General features: G+C 40.4%; 1 protein-coding gene across 1 annotated transcript in view; it reads right to left on the bottom strand.

Moving 5' to 3' along the window:
• LOC126101449 (D-altritol 5-dehydrogenase-like) overlaps positions 1 to 20,654 on the bottom strand; it is a 141,053-nt gene that overhangs the window by 16,168 nt on the left and 104,231 nt on the right. The window contains exons 4-5 of the mRNA XM_049912103.1: positions 10,288 to 10,485; positions 7,423 to 7,588 (exon numbers count right to left, since the gene is read on the bottom strand). Coding sequence (XP_049768060.1) covers positions 7,423 to 7,588; positions 10,288 to 10,485 — 364 coding nt within the window. The remainder of the gene's footprint in view (positions 1 to 7,422; positions 7,589 to 10,287; positions 10,486 to 20,654) is intronic.

Here is a 20,654-nt window from a genome sequence, read left to right as displayed (position 1 = left end):
TGCAGTTATCTCTGTGGCGAATTGGAATCAGCATCTTGGGGAGGTTCACTACCTGCCCTTATGCTGTCACCAAAGCTGAGCCAACTTCCAAAGCTCCAGAAATTGCAAAGTTTCTTGTAGAAGACATCATTTTAAAGCGTGAGCACCCTGTGTAATGATCGCTGATTGTGGAAAAGTTCTCCAGTCAAGACTAGTATCAGAGATAAGTCCACATTACGACATTCCCCACAGGATGACAATTATCTTCAAGCCACAGGTGAATGGCTTCATAGCACACTTTAATAAGACATTGGCAGATATGGTTTTGGCGTATGATGGTGTTGAACAAAGAGACTGAGATACAATACTGCCTGTTGTGACGTTTGAATACAACAAAGCAAAGCAAAATACTCCAAGCTTTACACCATTCTTTCTACTCCTTGGTCATAGGACCAAAATGACAATGGATACACTGTTCTGATTTCAAGCAGATGATACTCAGGATGACTACATGAAACATCTTATTACCATGACTGAAGAAGTAAGGCAGCTGGCTGGTATATGGACTCTGGACACTCATGAGAAAGAGAAAGTGCTCTATAATGCCAAACAGCAAGATACAGCCAGTAAGATTTAATAAGATTTTTATGGCTGTGCAGAAAGTGGGAATATCAGAGAAGTTACTAAAATGCTTCTGCGGGCCATATTGTTTCCTTCATCTCTTCTTGAACATCATATATGAAGTTGAGGATTATGACTCTTTATCAAGATAACAGAAGTGCAGAGACATTATCCACAGCCTCCTTATGAAGCCCTACTATCATCCAGAGGTACAGATTGATGATGGGATGTTCAAGGAAACTGAAGACTCACTCGACGATCATGAAGCTTTGACTGGAGGGGCTACTCTGGTGCCCATCATAGTGAGGAGGATGTAACAACATGACCAGAATGCAAGGACCTGACAGTGTCACTATATGGAGGACCAATGAAAAGATCAGTACCCAAGGTGCTTCAGTTGGCTCCAGTGATAATATGGAAGCAGCAGGTCACTGGTTCTCCAGGAGACGGAATGTTGTGAGCTGTGGTGCAAGCAGTGTGGGGTAGTGATTAGCATTACTAACTGATGTGCTGCGGGTCAGCAGTTCTGATCTAACTACGAGTGACTATTTGTTATTTAGTATTTATCAGGTATGGAAGGTTCTTGAAATGCGTAATGTTTGTGTGCTCTGGAGTATTTGATGTATTTAGAAATCCAACATTGTGGAATGTTTGTATAAATGGCTGCATGATTCCTACAGGACATCAGTTCTGTTCTGGCTGTACAATGGTGTTTGCTATGACCATGCTTTCATGGATAAGTGTTGTATTTCATTGGTGACCATACTTTTGGATATAGACTTTATTTTGGTTATGATGTGACACTGTTAAATATGAGTGCAGAGCACTGGTTGTCATTCTAAGTTGTTGATAGAATACAGTTCATGTTGTCAAGCAGCACCCTGCACAGAGATGGGTCATAATGTATGAGAATCAGATATGACGTAATGGGCCAGGATTTTGTCTTCAGCCATCGAAGACAACGCGTCACCAGGGCACTGCTATCACTGAGACCACCAATACAGCCCAAGCTTCCCAGAATATAGCAGACACTGCTACATATATAACAGTCTTCAGTTATCCTACATGTAGTCTGCCCATCGTGACATAATTAATTAACTCAGGCCAAATTTCCCAGAGATTATTTAACACATAAAAGGGTATATGCCATCAATATGCGTAGTTCTTTATTCACTGCTTCTAAATACCATGTTTTTAATCCTTTATTATAAATTTGATCATCAGAAGTAGTACTCCTGTAGTATAGTTCATGGGTCAAAGTGGCATTTTCCAGTGACATAACATCTATCAGTCGAATGCAGGGTAAAACATTTATCCTATATACATACACATACATGTGTTTGATGATGAGAGTGTAAGTACAGCTAATACAAGGGGGCAATATATGTCTCTATGGGAAAGTCAGTAATTTAATCAATAATTCCCTCTGCATAATTATCCATTTCCATCCAACACTTCTACCTCAACCACTTACACTAAAGAAGATAATTCTAAAAAAATAAAAAAACCCACAAACATACACACCAAATTCTAGCTTTCACAACCAACGGTTGCCTTGTCAGGAAAGAGGGAAGGAGAGGGAAAGACGAAAGGATTTGGGTTTTAAGGGAGAGGGTAAGGAGTCATTCCAATCCCGGGAGCAGAAAGACTTACCTTAGGGGGAAAAAAAAGGATGGGTATACACTCGCACACACACTCATATCCACACATATATGTGTGTGTGTGCGAGTGTATACCCGTCCTTTTTTCCCCCTAAGGTAAGTCTTTCCGCTCCCGGGATTGGAATGACTCCTTACCCTCTCCCTTAAAACCCAAATCCTTTCGTCTTTCCCTCTCCTTCCCTCTTTCCTGATGAAGCAACCGTTGGTTGCAAAAGCTAGAATTTTGTGTGTATGTTTGCGTTTGTTTGTGTGTCTATCGACGTGCCAGCACTTTCGTTTGGTAAGTCACATCATCTTTGTTTTTAGATATATTTTTCCCACGTGGAATGTTTCCCTCTTATATATATATACGAGGGCCGTTCAGAAAGTAACCTCCGGTTGATTTAAAAAAATACACCAAGTTAAATAAAAATATTTTAATATATACATCTTACAACTACATCTTTGCACTATTTTTCTACATAGTCTCCATAGCGATTGAGGCACTTATCGTATCTCTTCACAAGCTTTGAAATTCCTTCTGCATAAAAATCACCCGCTTGTGCCTGGAGCCAGCCTGTGACTGCATCTTTGAGCTCTTCGTCGTCATCAAACCGCTGTGACCCGAGCCATTTCTTCAAATGCATGAAGAGGTGATAATCACTTGGCGCCAGGTCTGGGCTGTAAGGTGGATGGTTGATATCGTCCCACTTGAAGGACTCAAGAAGGGCCGTTGTTCTGCGAGCAGAGTGAGGACGGGCGTTATCGTGCAAAAAAACGATACCGGAAGTCACCATACCACGGCGTTTGTTCTGTATAGCCCGTCGTAACTTTTTTATTGTTTCACAGTACACGTCTTGATTAATGGTCGTACCACGTTCCATGAATTCAACCAACAACACCCCTTTGGCATCCCAAAACACCGCTGCCATCAGTTTTCTGGCAGAAAAATCTTGCGAGGCTTTTCTTGGTTTGGTAGGCGAATTTGAATGTGCCCACATCTTTGATTGTTCTTTTGTCTCAGGGTTCACGTACTTTATCCAGGTTTCGTCACCGGTCACGATTCTGTTTAACAATGGTTCTCCTTCGTCCTCATAACGTGACAGAAAGTCTAATGCAGAGGCCATTCTTTGAGTTTTGTAGTGGTCGGTAAGAATTTTGGGCACCCATCGTGCACAGAACTTACGATAACCCAATCTTGCTGTCACTATCTCGTACAAGAGAGTCTTAGAAATCTGTGGAAAACCAGTAGACAACTCCGACATTGAGAAACGTCGACTTTCACGAACTTTTGCATCAACTGTCTGAACAAGTTCGTCAGTCACCAATGATGGTCTACCACTCCTCTCTTCATCATGAACGTTTTCTCGTCCACTTTTACATACCCATTCACGGACAACTCCTTCACTCATAACTCTTGGTCCGTACACGGCACAAAGCTCACGATGAATAGCTGCTGCAGAATATCCTTTGGCTGTAAAAAACCTTATGACAGCACGCACTTCACATTTGGCGGGGTTTTCTATTGCAGCACACATTTCAAACTGCCACAAAAACTAAACTAGCGCAGGTACGACGTTCACTCAACCACGGCTTGATGCCGACTGATCTGTTGAGTGCGTGAACGCACAGGTGGCGTCGCTACTCCCCCCACAACCCGCACTGTGACCGATCGGAGGTTACTTTCTGAACCGCCCTCGTATATATATACCCCGCACCCCTACCTTCTACCTTCTTCCCAAAATTCACAAACCCAATCATCCCGGCCGTCCCATTGTAGCTGGTTACCAAGCCCCCACAGAACACATCTCTGCCTACGTAGATCAACACCTTCAACCCATTACATGCAGTCTCCCATCCTTCATCAAAGACACCAACCACTTTCTCGAACGCCTGGAATCCCTACCCAGTCTGTTACCCCCGGAAACCATCCTTGTAACCATTGATGCCACTTCCTTATACACAAATATTCCGCATGTCCAGGGCCTCGCTGCAATGGAGCACTTCCTTTCACGCCGATCACCTGCCGCCCTACCTAAAACCTCTTTCCTCATTACCTTAGCCAGCTTCATCCTGACCCACAACTTCTTCACTTTTGAAGGCCAGACATACCAACAATTAAAGGGAACAGCCATGGGTACCAGGATGGCCCCCTCGTACGCCAACCTATTCATGGGTCACTTAGAGGAAGCCTTCTTGGTTACCCAGGCCTGCCAACCCAAAGTTTGGTACAGATTTATTGATGACATTTTCATGATCTGGACTCACAGTGAAGAAGAACTCCAGAATTTCCTCTCCAACCTCAACTCCTTTGGTTCCATCAGATTCACCTGGTCCTACTCTAAATCCCATGCCACTTTCCTTGACGTTGACCTCTACCTGTCCAATGGCCAAGGGTTCCACGACTGTGGTACCCTATATATATAATAGAGGGAAACATTCCACGTGGGAAAAGTATATCTAAAAAGAAAGATGATGAGACTTACCAAACAAAAGTGCTGGCAGGTCGATAGACACACAAACATACACACAAAATTCTAGCTTTCGCAACCAACTGTTGCCTCATCAGGAAAGACGGAAGGAGAGGGAAAGACGAAAGGATTTGGGTTTTAAGGGAGAGGGTAAGGAGTCATTCCAATCCCGGGAGTGGAAAGACTTACCTTAGGGGGAAAAAAGGACAGGTATACACTCGCGCACACACACACATATCCATCCGCATATACACAGACACAAGCAGACATTTAAAGACACTTTAAATATGTCTGCTTGTGTCTGTATATGTGTGGATGGATATGTGTGTGTGTGCGATTGTATACCCGTCCCCTTTTCCCCCTAAGGTAAGTCTTTCCGCTCCCAGGACTGGAATGACTCCTTACCCTCTCCCTTAAAACCCACATCCTTTCGTCTTTCCCTCTCCTTCCCTCTTTCCTGATGAGGCAACAGTTTGTTTCGAAAGCTTGAATTTTGTGTGTATGTTTGTGTTCGTTTGTGTGTCTGTCGACCTGCCAGCACTTTCATTTGGTAAGTCACATCATCTTTGTTTATATATATATATAGGAATTTCGCAATAAGTTTATGGAAAACTATTAGCCCTGTTGTTATTATGAAAAGACAATAATACCACCATGTTGATTATAATTCAAAATAATCATTAATACCAGAAAGAAGTTGATGTTGTGACAGTACTAACAGGCAATTGATATCTGGTTTTCATGCTTTCAAGCAGCAGCTACAAAAGCTGAAAAGCGAAAAATCATGTGATTCCAATTAGTCTTCCCCAACCCAATATTAAACAAGATTCAATATAAAAAACTGAAATTTTTAAAAGAAGGTAGAAAGGAACTAGGATCAGCACAGTAGAGAACCAAACACACATTCACAGCCAGAAAATTTCAGTTGGTCTGATGAAATGTATGCGAAAAATCAGAAGATGAATAAATTAGTGACAAGAGATGGAGTCATTCCAGAAATTAAAGATGAAGTGCACATCTGTATAAAAAAAAAATGGTCTAAAATGAAACTTTTTGGTTAAAGCATATGAACAAAACGCCAATGAATCAAAATACAGGGTGATTCAAAAAGAATACCACAACTTTAGGAATTTAAAACTCTGCAACGACAAAAGGCAGAGCTAAGCACTATCTGTCGGCGAATTAAGGGAGCTATAAAGTTTCATTTAGTTGTACATTTGTTCGCTTGAGGTGCTGTTGACTAGGCGTCAGCGTCAGTTGATGCTAAGATGGCGACCGCTCAACAGAAAGCTTTTTGTGTTATTGAGTACGGCAGAAGTGAATCGACGACAGTTGTTCAGCGTGCATTTCGAACTAAGTATGGTGTTAAACCTCCTGATAGGTGGTGTATTAAATGTTGGTATAAACAGTTTACAGAGAACTACCCGAGGCGATGGATCGGCCGCCAGGCAGCCCGTGACAGAGCACTTCATCACTGGCCTCCAAGAAGCCCTGATCTTACCCCCTGCGATTTTTTATTATGGGGGTATGTTAAGGATATGGTGTTTTGGCCACCTCTCCCAGCCACCATTGATGATTTGAAACGAGAAATAACAGCAGCTATCCAAACTGTTACGCCTGATATGCTACAGAGAGTGTGGAACGAGTTGGAGTATCGGGTTGATATTGCTCGAGTGTCTGGAGGGGGCCATATTGAACATCTATGAACTTGTTTTTGAGTGAAAAAAAACCTTTTTAAATACTCTTTGTAGTGATGTATAACAGAAGGTTATATTATTTTTCTTTCATTAAATACACATTTTTAAAGTTGTGGTATTCTTTTTGAATCACCCTGTATTATGACCACCTAGTTGATAGCAAGTTGGTACACTTTTGGAGCACAACACAGCAGTGATTCTGCATGCCATGGATTCAACAAGTCCTTGGCAGATTTATGAAGATCTATTGTACTAAGTGTATATGTACAAGTTGTGCAAGTCCCATAAATTATGGGCCAGTGAGTTTGGTTATGAAGCTAACACCTGATAACATCCAATATGTGTTCCATGAGGCTTCTATCAGGAGAATTTGGTAGCCAGATATTAATATGAGTTTACTATCATGTTCCTCAAATGTCTTTGGCATGATTCTGGCTGTTAGGTCGATGGTTATCCTCCTGGAAGTTACCATCACTGGCAAGGAAGACATCAAGAGTGAAGGGATGCAGGTGGTCTGCAATAATGATCATAGATGCTCTTTACAGAAGCACGTGAACAGCCAATTTGCTCAGTCATTTCCAAAATGATCGTTCCCAAGCACAGGGCCACGATAATCTGTCCTTTTTCAAAGTCACTTATGACACCAGTTTTCCCCAACTGCGATCAGTATTTTCACTAGATGGATTCCCCATTCATCTCTGTTCCATTTATATATTATCCTTATGGTGTCACATGAACACATTGCCATCAAGTGGCATTAAATCTTGCATTGGACAGTGGTCATAAATGTATTGGGTCATAATTGTATGTTCATCCTGAAAACAAAGATCCAATGACAATAATCACTTACATGATTCCAAACAAGGTACCCAGTTAGAACGTATGAATACATACCAGCTTCAAGCCATGGTAAAAAAATACTACGTCTTACGCGTAAAATGTACCATTTTTAACAACAAGCATTGTTATTATATTGCTCCATAATGTTATAAATTAAATATCGGTAGTGTTTACCATAGTCTGTCCTTCACAGAGTTTGATCTGAAAATGAGAAGGTGTCCTCCAAAACCTAATGCATGGGCTGCTCCTTGCTGGATCATGGCATCTCCTGTACAGTCAATTGCCAAATCAAAAGTCTTGTTACAGAGTTCATTATGATCTATCATCTCATACCCAAGGCCTGTAGGAAATAATGTAGACAGTTAATAAAAGAATATTTGGACGTACTCCAATGTACGCTTAAGTAAAACTTGAAAACTATCATACAAATAACATGGCTAATATCATCAGACACAGTAGTTATAATGGCTTATAATTAGAGGCATCTTTTATATTTCATATCTCTGTTTTTGTTGACTATCTGTACACAGAGTGAGAAGAGAAAGTAATTTTAAGTTCTGTAACACTTTTTTCATCCAGTTCAGAGTTTTAAGATGGAGGCCTCTACGACTGATGTGCCTAAGAAACTGGCTTATCTGAAGAGTCTACATTAGACAGTTGTTATGCAATAAGGTTTTAATTTTTTCTAGGTTTTCAAAGCTATGACCACTATTGGCTTCTGTATTGACTGTGGGCTTAACATAAAACATCATTATTTCTCCTATTAAAGAGCATACTTCTCTTCTAAAATGTGTAGTTAATAAACTTCCCATCATCAGTCAGAAATATTTTCAAGTGGAGAACTGTTCTACATAAATATGAACTTTAACAATAAAAAGAGTATAAACACAGGATATTTAAGTGTAGGAAGAAGTTTACCAAGGACACATTGTAGATGAGAGTTTTATTCTTTCTTGACAGCTTTTAGACAACACTATGAATCCAGACTTCCTTTCCTTTCCAACGTGTCAGGGACAATTCACTGGAAACTGAGAGAAAAGTGGCTGACATCAGGGATAAAAGTATCTTACGCTATGGAGAGAAATTTTTTTCCATTTAGGGAACTAGCCCAGTTAACCTAAATAAGGGCTTAGAATGAACTATGTGTAGTATTGCAAACTTCTTCAGTGTAACATCAAGAAGGCAAAAATCACACCTATTCACAATAAATTAAAAATTTCAAGAACAAGACATGGACAACTTATAACATTACTGGGCATGAAACAAACTCCCTGATTACAGTGGAAACAAGGCAAATGATGTAAAATGCAAATCACTGGCCACTAAATTCAATTACTTCTTCCTAACAGTAGCTGAAAATACAGGGACAAAAACTAATCCATTGAAAACAGATCCTTTAGATTTACTTAGACAAGCATTGCATGCTCCACCACTGGACATCAGTTACACCAAATTATCTACTAAAGCAATAACAGATCACTAGATCACTGAAAAGCAGGAACTTTTCTGGCTGTGATGGTATTTTATCTCAAGTACTGAAATTTTGTACTGTCTTTGTAGTGCCCTCTGTAACTTAATAGCCAGTAGGAATATGAACAAACAATATTATGAAAAGGACCAATTGCTATTCATTGATAAGATGACACATTGTGTTGCAGACAGGCATGATGAAAAGACTGTTGTTACATACTAGCTTTGAGCCAAACCTTTCTTCAGAAAAAAGTAATGCAAATGCATTCATACAAGCAAGCACACCTCACACGCATGAGACTGCTACCTCCAGCCACTTCTGTCAGAATAATTTATGATAAACAGTGCAATTCTCAACCACAATGTAGAAATAAAACTAATCTCTGTATAGACTATGCATTCCTATGTTGGGTCCAAAATGGAACTTTATGTTCAGGAGCAAAAACCTATAACAAGTTATCAGAAGAAATCCAGAAGGAAACTGTTCATTACACATTTAACCTTTATATTCAACAGGTCTCAACTTTGCCAGTATATATATATAGCTGATAGTCTGTACAGTTACTTAAATGGTGTGCTTCAAGTGTGAGATAAAAACGGAGTAAGATGGTGAATAGCGGATTATCTTCTCAAAATAGCTCCTTTTTGCTAGCATAACAAACATTAAAACAAAGTCAAAGCTGTCACTAAAACACAGTTGATCTGAACATCAGAATATTTTACTAGGGATAGGCCAACTGGAGCTGGTATGACCTTACCTTTTTCCGACATTTGAAATGACGTACCCAACCACTTACAGGGGACAGACAGCTCAATTTGATTCTGAGCCATGATACAGCACAGCATTTTTCACATCAGCAAGCATTGCCAGAGGTGACAGAGCCAATAAGTGACTGATAAAAATCCTAGGACTGACCAGATATCAAACCCGAGAACCCCTTCTATAGGAAGGGAAAAAACTCACAACTGACTAGGAGTGATATGTCACAAGAGCAAAGACTAGCAATTACTTGCAGGTAAATAAAGTACCAGATGACTTCTGTTTCAATAAAGGAAAGTTCTAAATCAAAAGCAATTTTTCTGTACAAAAGAACAAACCCTGTTATATGGTACAGGATATGCATGTGATCAACAACTAAACATACAACAAGAACAAACACATTGCATTCTGGCGAGATTGAATCAGCCATTGTGATCCTCCTCAACCACCACCACCACCACGACCACCACCACCAACAACAACAACAACAAAAATAACGACGTCAACAACAGCAGCAACTGTAGTGCAGAAGGATGCACAGCTGACTGCATGGCTAAATCACCATTGTTAAGGTTTGATGAGAACTGTTTGTTAAATGATGATTATGGGAACTATTTGTTAAATGAAGATCATGCCTCACCTGTGTGGGTGAACCGCACTGTCAAATGATGAGTGTTAACTTGCAGATTTTACTTATACTGAACAGAACAGCAACATAAATCAGATGTAAATGCATTTGTGTATATCTACAGATTTAGAGCTGATGGAGAGCTCCATTTTAGCTTCAGGTGCACATTCACGTTGCTCACCGAGACTGTGGGCTCTCTGGCGGGCAGCCTCAGCATTTTCACACAATGTGACATGGCGGTAGCCCTGTACGTGCAGCAGGCTGGCAGTAAGACAGCCCACCAGGTCAGTGCCAAGCACAGCAACACGTGCACTGTGTGGAAGTGGTGTCACATGTTCCCATGCATGAGCCACACATGAGAGACTCTCACATAGCACACCTGTGCAAGACACAAATTATTGTCATTAATGACACTTACTGCCATTTTGTAACTTGAAAGAATGTACTGCTGTAAATGACAAGCACTACAGAGCAGTAAATAACAATAAGTTTGACAGATTCAGTTTCTGGATATGTTGCCCACATTTACCAATGCAGAAATCATTCTTCAGACTTGCAACCTTGAAATAACATTACTGTATCCAAAAATGTTGTGAGAAACAATAATAATAATAATAATAATAATAATTCTTATTCTTATTATTATTATTATTTATGTGTACAGAAGCAGGAAATATCACAGTTTTAGACATAAATTTTTTCTGGTTACAGAAAGAGAGAGAAATGTCTTACTCAATAATCATCAATACAACTTCTTTACTGCTATTATTTAAGCTCAGAGATAATAGTACTCCTCAGGGATGTAAGTGTTTCATCATAATGGTTCAGAGAGAATGGAAACACTAGGAAGTGTATTAGCTACTCTGATTGCTGCATCCTGCAATGACTGAATACTCCACACACATTGCTGTCGTATAGCTATTAATACATAATTTCTCTTCAATATTATGCAAACAATAGTTGCTACTCATCATATAGCAGAGAAGCTGAGTCAGAGACAGGCACAACATAAACACTGTCAGGAAGTAAGCTTTTAGCCAACGAGGCCTGCATCAGATTACACAACACGCTCACACAATGTGACAAAGCAAGCTGGGATATTTTTTCTTCCCCTCTTGTTTTGCCATCTGCCTCCTTAAATTTGTTTTTTCAATTTTTAACTAATTAACATTAACATGCTTGAATATAATCTGCATTTTCATATGAGAGAAAGGTTGGCCCTCAGTTTCAAAGAATTTAACACCAGATTTAATTTTGTGCTTAGTTTTAGGTATGTAATTGATTTTCAAATTTATTTTGACTACTCCTAGTTAGTATCTTTTGTTATAGGGTGAAATCAGTAATTGTTTCGTAACTTAAATTCTACTGTTGACATATGAACAGATATAAATTCTGTAATAATATAAGCATTTGGAAGATGAAATGCTAGTATTCTTCAAGTATCTATTTAGTTCTAGTAGGAAAAATGTTAGCAAAACTAGCCCTTCATTAATTCCAAAGTAATTAACAGTTTTGTCAAAAGTATTGTATACATAACCATATATGTTAATTTCATCACTTAAACAAATAATTCGGCTTAACCCTTGCAGTAGAAAAAAAAAATTGTTAAAAAGACACAATTTTTTGATGCATCCAGTTAATTTAATGACTTAAGTTTTAATTGTAATTTCTGTAAATTAAACTTTGAACAATGTGTAGTTTCAGCACCTATTATTGTGATGATATATAAGGGCCCAAATTTTGGTCACGAGACAGTCAGTCCACGGCCGAGTTTCAGACAAGGAAACTATGTTGGTTAGAACGGCAACAATGCATCAATGTAACAGTGAAATAAGTGTTACACCAATAAGCTGTGTGTTACAGCAATGACAGTGACTGATCAATTTATTTGAAAGACTGTGAACTATGTGGTTAGGGATTTTACTGCTCGTAGATGTACAACAGTAAACTATTATAGGAGTATGTGGATGTTCGCCTGCAAACTATTAAAGAGGCTTATGGAAAGTTAAACGATAGTGCACTGGCCATATTATATGTGTATATGTGGGGTTGTGAAAAGTGAAAGTAAACATCTGTGAAATGCAACTGTGCACCTGTCAGCTACATTATTTACCGTAGATAGTGTCCAAATTACAAACCCCTTTTTCAGCCAGTGTAGCAGCACAGTACATTGTCACTGAGGACAACAAATGACGAAAATAAAGCATGTGAACCGCTACAACACTCACACTCATGCAAATGCAACTCTCACAAACATCACCACAGTCTCTGGTTGCTGAGGCACAGAACATGATAGGAGAAGCAACTGCTGGGGTGGCAGAGGTTGGGATAGTAGGGTATGAGTGGTTGGGAGTAAAGTGCTGCATATGGGAGCATACAGGGATGAGGTGGAGAGAGGGTAGGGCAGCTAGGTGCAGTCGGGAGGTTAGATGGAGAGCCGTGGGGGGGCTGGGGGGGGGGGGGGAGTGGAAATGAAGATAGACGAACAGACTGTGGATGTGTTGGTGGAACAGAGGGCTGTGTAGTGCTGGAATGGGAGAAGGAAAGGGCCTAGGTGAGTAAGAACAATGCCTAATGAAGGTTGAAGTGAGGAGGGTTACAGGAACATAGGACGCATTGCATGGAGAAACGGTTGGTTTAAAAAGGGGGGGGGGGAGGAGTGGAAAGGGCCCAAACTGCTTGGTCATCGGTCCTTGCAGGGAGAGTACCCACTTGTGCACTTCAGAAAAGCTGGTGTTGGTGGGAAGGATCCAGATGGCACAGGCTGTAAAATAAAAAACAATGTGTTGCGTGGGGTACTCAGCAACTGGGAGGTTCAGCTGTTTCTTGGCCACAGTTTGTTCATGTGGACAGACGGCTTGTTCATTGTCACACCCATGTAGAACACAGCACAGTGGTTGCAGCTTAGCTTGTACATCAAATGACTGGTTTCACAGGTAGCCCTGCCTTTGATTGGATAACTGATGCTAGTGACCGAAGTGGAGTAGGTGGTGGTGGTGGTAGAAGAATGTATGGGGTAGGTCTTCCATCTAGGTCTATTACTAGGATATGAGCCCTAAGTCAAGGGGTTGGGAGCAGGACGTATGTAGGGATGGATGAGGATACTGTGTAGGTTTGGTGGGTGGTGGAGTACTACTGTCGGAGGAGTGGGAAAGTAGTGGGTAGGACATGCCTCATTTTGGGGCACAACAATAGGTAGTTTAAATCCTGGCGGCGAATTTGATTCATTTGCTCCAGTCCCTGGTGGTATTCAGTCACAAGGGAAGTGCTCCTGAGTGGCTGGATAGTGGAACTATGGAAGATTGTGAGTGAATGGAGAAATAAGACATGGGAGATCTGTTTTTGTACAAAGTTGGGAGGGTTATTATGGTCTGTGAAGGCCTTGGTGAGACCGTTAGTATATTGTAAAAGGGACAGCATTTCACTACAGAGATGATGGCCATGGGTGGCTAGGATGTATGGAAGGACTTCTCGGTATGAAATGGGTAGTAGCTGTCGAAGTGTAGCTATTGGTGGCATTGGTAGGTTTGATATGGATGGTGGTATTGGTGGCAATGGTAGGTTTGATATGGATGGTGGTATTGATGTAGCCATCCTCAAGGTGGAGGTCAACATGCAGGGCTTGAGTAGGTCCAAGTGAAATAAATGGGGGAGAAGGTGTTGAGGTTCTGGAGGAATGTGGGTAGGGTGTCCTCATCCTCAATCCAGATCACAAAGATGTCATCAATGAATCTTATGCCAAACTATTCATGGGCCATCTAGAGGAATTACACTTTTGTTTCTTTTATAAGCTGTAGGACTACTGCCCTGGGAGAACAATGTGGAGCTTGCCCCCAACATCCAACATGCTATAAGCTGATCATGAGCCTCCACTCTCTCATCCTCTGACCAGGAGCCAAGTTAAAGTGTGTATCTGTACTTGGTATGCATTTCATACACAACAACAGTAGTCTAGGTTGGGTTGCACTAAAGATTGTGCTACCCACAATCCTTCCCACCCCTCCCACAATGGTATTCCACTACCCACTGAACCTACACAATAGCCTCGTCCATCCCTATACAAACACTGCCCCCAACCCCTTCCCTTAGGACATGTATCCCTGTTATAGACCTAGATGGAAGACCTGTCCCATACATCCTGCCACCACCATCCCCACCCCTTTGGTCGCTAGTGTCACCCATCCCATCAAAGGAAGGACTACCTATGAAACCAGTCGTCTGATTCACAAGCTAAGCTGCAACACTGTGTTGCATCCTACATGGGCATGACAATCAACAAGCTGTTTGTCTACATGAATGGTCACCAACAAATGTGACAAAGAAACAGCTGGGCCAACCAGTTGCTGAGCACGTTGCCCAACATGATGTTTTTCATTTCAGTGACTGCTTCACAGCTTCTGTCACCTGGATCCTTCTCACTAAGCAAAAACAGACATAATGTCTTATGGGATAACAGCAATCAGTGATTTTATAATGTTGTTTAAAATACGTCTTGATTGCAAAAAAATTTTTTTTTATTATTCATATGACCGGTTTCGGTTCATTCAGAACCATCTTCAGATCTGATATTTCAGTTACAGGAGTAACCCGTCCAAATCCAGCAACTTTCACATGCTACGTCACCAGCAACTTTCACATGCTACGTCACATTTTTTATGTGACGTAGCATGTGAAAGTTGCTGGATTTGGACGGGTTACTCCTATAACTGAAATATCAGATCTGAAGATGGTTCTGAATGAACCGAAACCGGTCATATGAATAATAAAAAAAAAAAAAAATTTTTTTTGCAATCAAGATGGATTTTAAGCAACCTTCTCACTAACACCAGATTTTTTGAACTGCAGAAGTGGGATCTATCCCTGCAATATATCTTATGTTCCCGTAATCTTCCTGGCGTCAACATGGCATTGGCAGCCAGAGACTGTGTTTATGTGTATGTGATTTGCATGTGTGTGTGTGTGTGTGTGTGTGTGTGTGTGTGTGTGTGTGTGTGTCTGTCTGTCTATTCTGATGAAGGCCCGTTTGACTGAAAGCTTTTTGAAACTCTTTTTGTTGTGCCTGTCTGCGGCTCAGCATCTCTAGTATGTGGTGAGTAGTAACTATCCTTTTCATAATATGTGCAACAATCTGTAGGGATACAAAAATGGAATGATCACATAGTTGCAAGTTTCTTCTAAAGGAGGTGCCACAGTACACTGGGAACATGCACACAGTCCACAAAGAAGACTGCTTGCAAACTTCTAGTGTGACCCATCCAAGACTACTGCCATTGAGTATGAATTGCACACCATACACAGATACACACTTTAACTTGGCTCCTGGTCAGAGGATGTTGGGAATGGAGGCTTGCTATTGGCTCGTGGCACATTGGCTGTTTGGGCAAGCTCCATATGATTCTCCCAGGGCAGCAATCTTAGAGCTTGTAAAAGAAACAGAAGCGTAATGGCTTAATGCTTTACAGAAATGACATGAAAATAATTTTTGAGTAATTAAAAATGGAATCTTATGGCTACAAAATAAGTATTATTATGAAAACTATAATAGTGAAGAGGTAGAAGTAAAGAGTTATGAAACTACAAGGCGTATTTTTTAAGTAAGGTCCATTTTGTTGTAGACACTAGTAGTTTGCGCGCATATGGCAACAAGCATGTGTGTTGTGTACAAGCATGCCTCGGGAACGACTGTGCTCAATTTCAGCTCTGTAGCTAACCTGTACAGTTCTGTTCTGTGCTTTCAAAATGTTTAAGACTATCAACTCACCCGTCGCGTGTGAGGTTCACTCAGTGATACGGCTTTTGTCAGCAAGGAACCTGTCTGCTGCAGAAATTCATCGACAGATTTGCAAAGTGTACGGTGATACTCTTATGAGTGAAAGCAAAGTGAGTAAGTGGGTACGAGAATTCAAAGATGGCCATGACAATGTCCATGATGAGGACTGCTCCAGTCGCCCTTCTTTGATTGCAGACGATTTGGTGGGATCAGTTGAAGCAAGGATTTGTGAGAACAGGTGCTTCACAATAACAGGTCTCTCAAACAAATTTCCTGACATGTCGAGATCAGTGCTAACATTGTTTCTGAACACCGAAAGTTTAGGAAACTGTGCTCCTGTTGGGTCCCGAAACTCCTAACAGAGGACCACAACAACCAAAGGTTTGACTCATTATCACAAAGAGGGTGACAGCTTCTTGAGTCAGATCGTAACTGAAGATGAAACATGGGTTTTGCATATCACACCCGAATCAAAGCAACAGAGCATGGAATGGAGACACACACATTCAACTGTAAAGGTGAAGGCCAAACAGACTCTTTCCCAGCGCAAAATAATGGCTTCGGGATAGGCATGGTGTTTTGGGATAGGCATGGTGTTTTGTTGGTCGACTTCATGAAACCACTATCAATGCAGAAGCATACTGCCAAACCCTGAGAAAGCTATGCAGAGCAATTCAAAACAAAAGATGAGGCTTGCTGACAAAGGGAATTGTCCTTCTCCATGACAATGCAAGACTTCACACTGCAGGTCAGACCCGCGATTTATTGGACAGTTTGGGCTGGGAAGTTTTAGACCACCCACCCTACAGTCCTGATCTTGCGCCGAGTGCTTACCATCTGTTCCTCCACCTCAAACAACATCTCAGTGGCAACCGTTACAATGATGACGATGACGCGAAAACAGCAGTGAACTCTTGGTTATCGGAGCAGGGGGCAAGTTTTTATGAAGAGGGTATTTTGAAATTGGTTGAGAGGTATGATACGTGTTTCAACAAATTTGGCAACTATGTCAAAAAATAGAGTGAAGTATGTACTTTCTGAAAATACATTTACTTTTTTCGAAATAACCTTTCGTTGTGTACTTATGTTCAAACAGACCTTACTTAAAAAAACTTGCCTCTTACAAATCAACACTGGATTCACAATGGCTACTTATTGCTACTGCACACATTACTGTTTGGTAGCTAATGTTGGCAATGAGTTATGTAGCTAATGTTGGCAATGAGCGTAAACATTCTGGAGTGGCATGAAGTCATCCAACTTTCACCAACCAGAGAGGGGCCAAGTCAAAGTATGCAATCTATAGGAATAAATGGGATACTGAATATATACAACAAATGGCAGTATGAATGTTCATACACTTGTTTGATGCACAGGATAATGCTATGGGAATGATGGGAACCTGAACTGGCAGGCATTTCAAGTTTGATATGATTACAATAACACTTTGACTACTGTATGCAGGTTGATGGATGTTCCATCACTAGGCCAGTTTACACTAACAAAAAAAAATTAGAAATTCAGAAAACAAAGTTATTTTACTCCACACTTATTTAATAGAAGTCCCTTGTAGGCCATTATTTTGAAGAAAGGAAAGAAAATATGGTAGGCCTGCAGATATGTGGTGTCTCAGTGAAACATGTGAACTCACTATGGTGTTAGGACACCAACTGCTATAGTTTAGTTATCACGCAATGAGAATTAGAAACAAGTAATAGTCGTAAACAGTAGGTATACTATAAACAAAAAGAAAGGAAATGATCACATATATAATATACAATTATTGAGTAGGCCAGCAGAACTGAGGATGCATCTCAATCTTTGCATCTATGGATAACACGATGGCCAGAGGTGCCACATAGTATGATTACCTCTTCCACTTGTTTCAGAGCTTCAGGTCTTCCAGAAATCTTCAAGTATCACTATAAAATCTACTTCACACCTTTCTGTTTCTGTTACCTTTTTCTTGTAAAACTATCAGGAAGTGAACTTTTGTATTTCCTGACACTGAACCACAAGATTTTGGTAATCTTGGTTGACTCCTACAGACCACTGAACAAGATATTATACCCAGTTTCTTGCACACCAGTATCAACTTAGTCAAGAAATATAAATTACTGCAAAATATTGCTAGAAATCTACAGCAAGTAGAATTGTCGGAAGCCACAACTTCAATGTAGGCTGAACTGATAAAACTGTAGATCGCATTTACAGGCCATATTCATCTATAACATATGTTTCATCAACATGGTGCAAGTGATAGTGATTCTATTACAAGCATGACACTCACATATATACTGTACTAAACATAATTGAGCTAGAGGCCAACAGTGAGCACACAACAGCAAGTGTGAGGTTGGGCTGTGTCCACTCGAAGCTTCATGGCAGCTAGCATGGTAAGTTCAGAAGCTAGGAACATACTATACCCTTTTTTCAACAAAATAATTTTGGGTATTGGGTCGTACCATTGTAACTATTAAAACAGCCTTCAATGTATTGCTGTATTGTGTCAGGGCCAGTGATCTTTTTTTGTTAAGTTTCATGACTGACATTTTGCTGGTGATTACATAGATATGGCTAAAATCAAAATAATACAGTTTCTTTTTTGAAACAGCTGCAGCAGATCTCTAAATCATCACAGTATTCATGATTGCATGTAGAAGGATGTCCACAACGAAACTAGTATCAGTGATCATGATGTGGTTGTGGTAACAATTGTTACCAAACTACAAAGGACAACTATATATATAATCAGTAACTAAATAAAAAAATAATAGTGCCATATCTCAGTGAGGAACCAGAAACTTTCAGCACAGGGCAGGAGCACATAGAGGAACTATGGCTCCAGCTTAATAGAATAGTTGACCGTGCATGGGATGGATATGTACCAGTAGAACATTTCATAATGGGATGGGCCTTCCATGGTATACATTCACTGCAAGGTGACCTATAAAGAAACAGAGATTACTGCATAACAACTGTAAAACAAAGTGTAGGGCTATAGACAGAGAGACGTTGAACAAAATGCATTCAGCAGTCAAAGAACACAATGTATGATGTCTTCAATGACTGCTGTAGCAGAATACTGTCAAATGATCTTTCACAAAACCAAAGATATTTTGATTGTATGTACATGCTGTTAGTGGCACAAAAGTTAGTGGCCAGTCCCCAGTGAATGAGACAAGAACTGAAATTGAGGGTAGCAAAGCAAAAGCTGAAATGCTTAACTGCTGTTTTCATATGTTCCTTTGCAAAGGAAAACTCTGGATAATTGCTCCAATTTAATCTTCATAACAATGAAAAGATGAATGAAGTCAGTATTAGTTGGGTTGGTTTGATGGGGTGGAAGAGACCTATGGTGGGGTCATCAGTAAAGTTGGATTAGGAAAGGATGTGGGAGGAAGTCGGCTGTGCCCTTTCAAAGGAACCATCCCAGCATTTGCCTGAAGTTACTTAGGGAAATCATGGAAAACCTAAATCAGAATGATTGGACCTGGGATTAAACCATCATCCTCCTGAATGTGAGTCCAGTGTGCTATCCATTGCACCACCATGCTTGGTCAGTATTAGTGTCAGTGGTGTTGAGAAACAGTTGAAATCGTTAAATCTGAACAAAGCTCAGGATCCGATGGAATCCCTGTCACATTTTAAATGGAATTTGCAACTGAGTTAGCCCCTCTTCTAACTATAATCTATCATAGATCTCTTGAACAAAAATCCAAGCTCAGTTCCTGGAAAAAAACACAGGTCACACCTTTCCACAAGAAGGGTAGAAGAAGTGATCCACAAAACTATGGCCCAATATTCTTGACATTGATTTATTGTAGAATCTTAGAACATAATGAGGTATCTTGAACAGAATGGCCTCCTCAATGCCAGCCAGCAAAGTGTTCCAAAAACATCGATCACGTGAAACCTAACTCGCACTTTTGTCACGTGACACACTGAAATCTTTGGATTAAGGCAGTTAGGTGGATGCATTATTTCTTGATTTGTGAAAAGCATTTGATTCAGTACCAGACCTATACTTACTGTCAAAAGTATGATCATGTGAGGTATTAAGTGAAATTTGTGACTGGATTGAGGAGTTTTTGGTAGGACACACACAGCATGTTATCTTGGATGGAGAGTGATCATCAGATGTAGAAGTAACTTCAGGTGAGCCCCAGAGAAGTGTGTTGGGACCCTTGCTCTTCATGTCATATATCAGTGACCTTGCAGACAATATTAATAGTAATGTCAGACTTTTTGCAGATGATGCAGCTATCTATAATGAAGTGTGGTCTGAAGGAAGCTGCATAAGTATCCAGTCAGATCTTGACAACATTTCAAAATGGTGTAAGGATTGGAAACTTGCTTTAAATGTTCAGAAATGTGAAAATATGCACTTCAAAAAATGAAAAAATGTAGTAGCCTAAGACTATGATAATAATTACTCACTGTTGGAATCGGCCAGCTCATACAAATACCTGGATGTAAAATTTTGTAGGGATACAAAATGGAATGATCACATAGGCTCAATTGTGGATAAAGGAGGAGTCAGACTTCCGTATATTGGTAGAGTACTGGGAAGTGTAGTCAGTCTACAAAAAAGATTGCTTACAAATCACTTGTGTGACCAGTTCTAGAATACTGCTCAAGTGTGTGGGACCTGTACCAAATAGGACTGAAGATACACACAAACTACCCTGAGGAAGTCTATTAACACAGCTTCAAGAACTAGCTTGAAATGATGACTATGGGGTATACTACAATCCTTTACATATCACCCACATAGG

The sequence above is a fragment of the Schistocerca cancellata genome, chromosome 9 (assembly GCF_023864275.1).
Source record: "Schistocerca cancellata isolate TAMUIC-IGC-003103 chromosome 9, iqSchCanc2.1, whole genome shotgun sequence".
NCBI lineage: Eukaryota > Metazoa > Arthropoda > Insecta > Orthoptera > Acrididae > Schistocerca > Schistocerca cancellata.
This window is presented reverse-complemented; position numbering and strand designations above follow the sequence as displayed.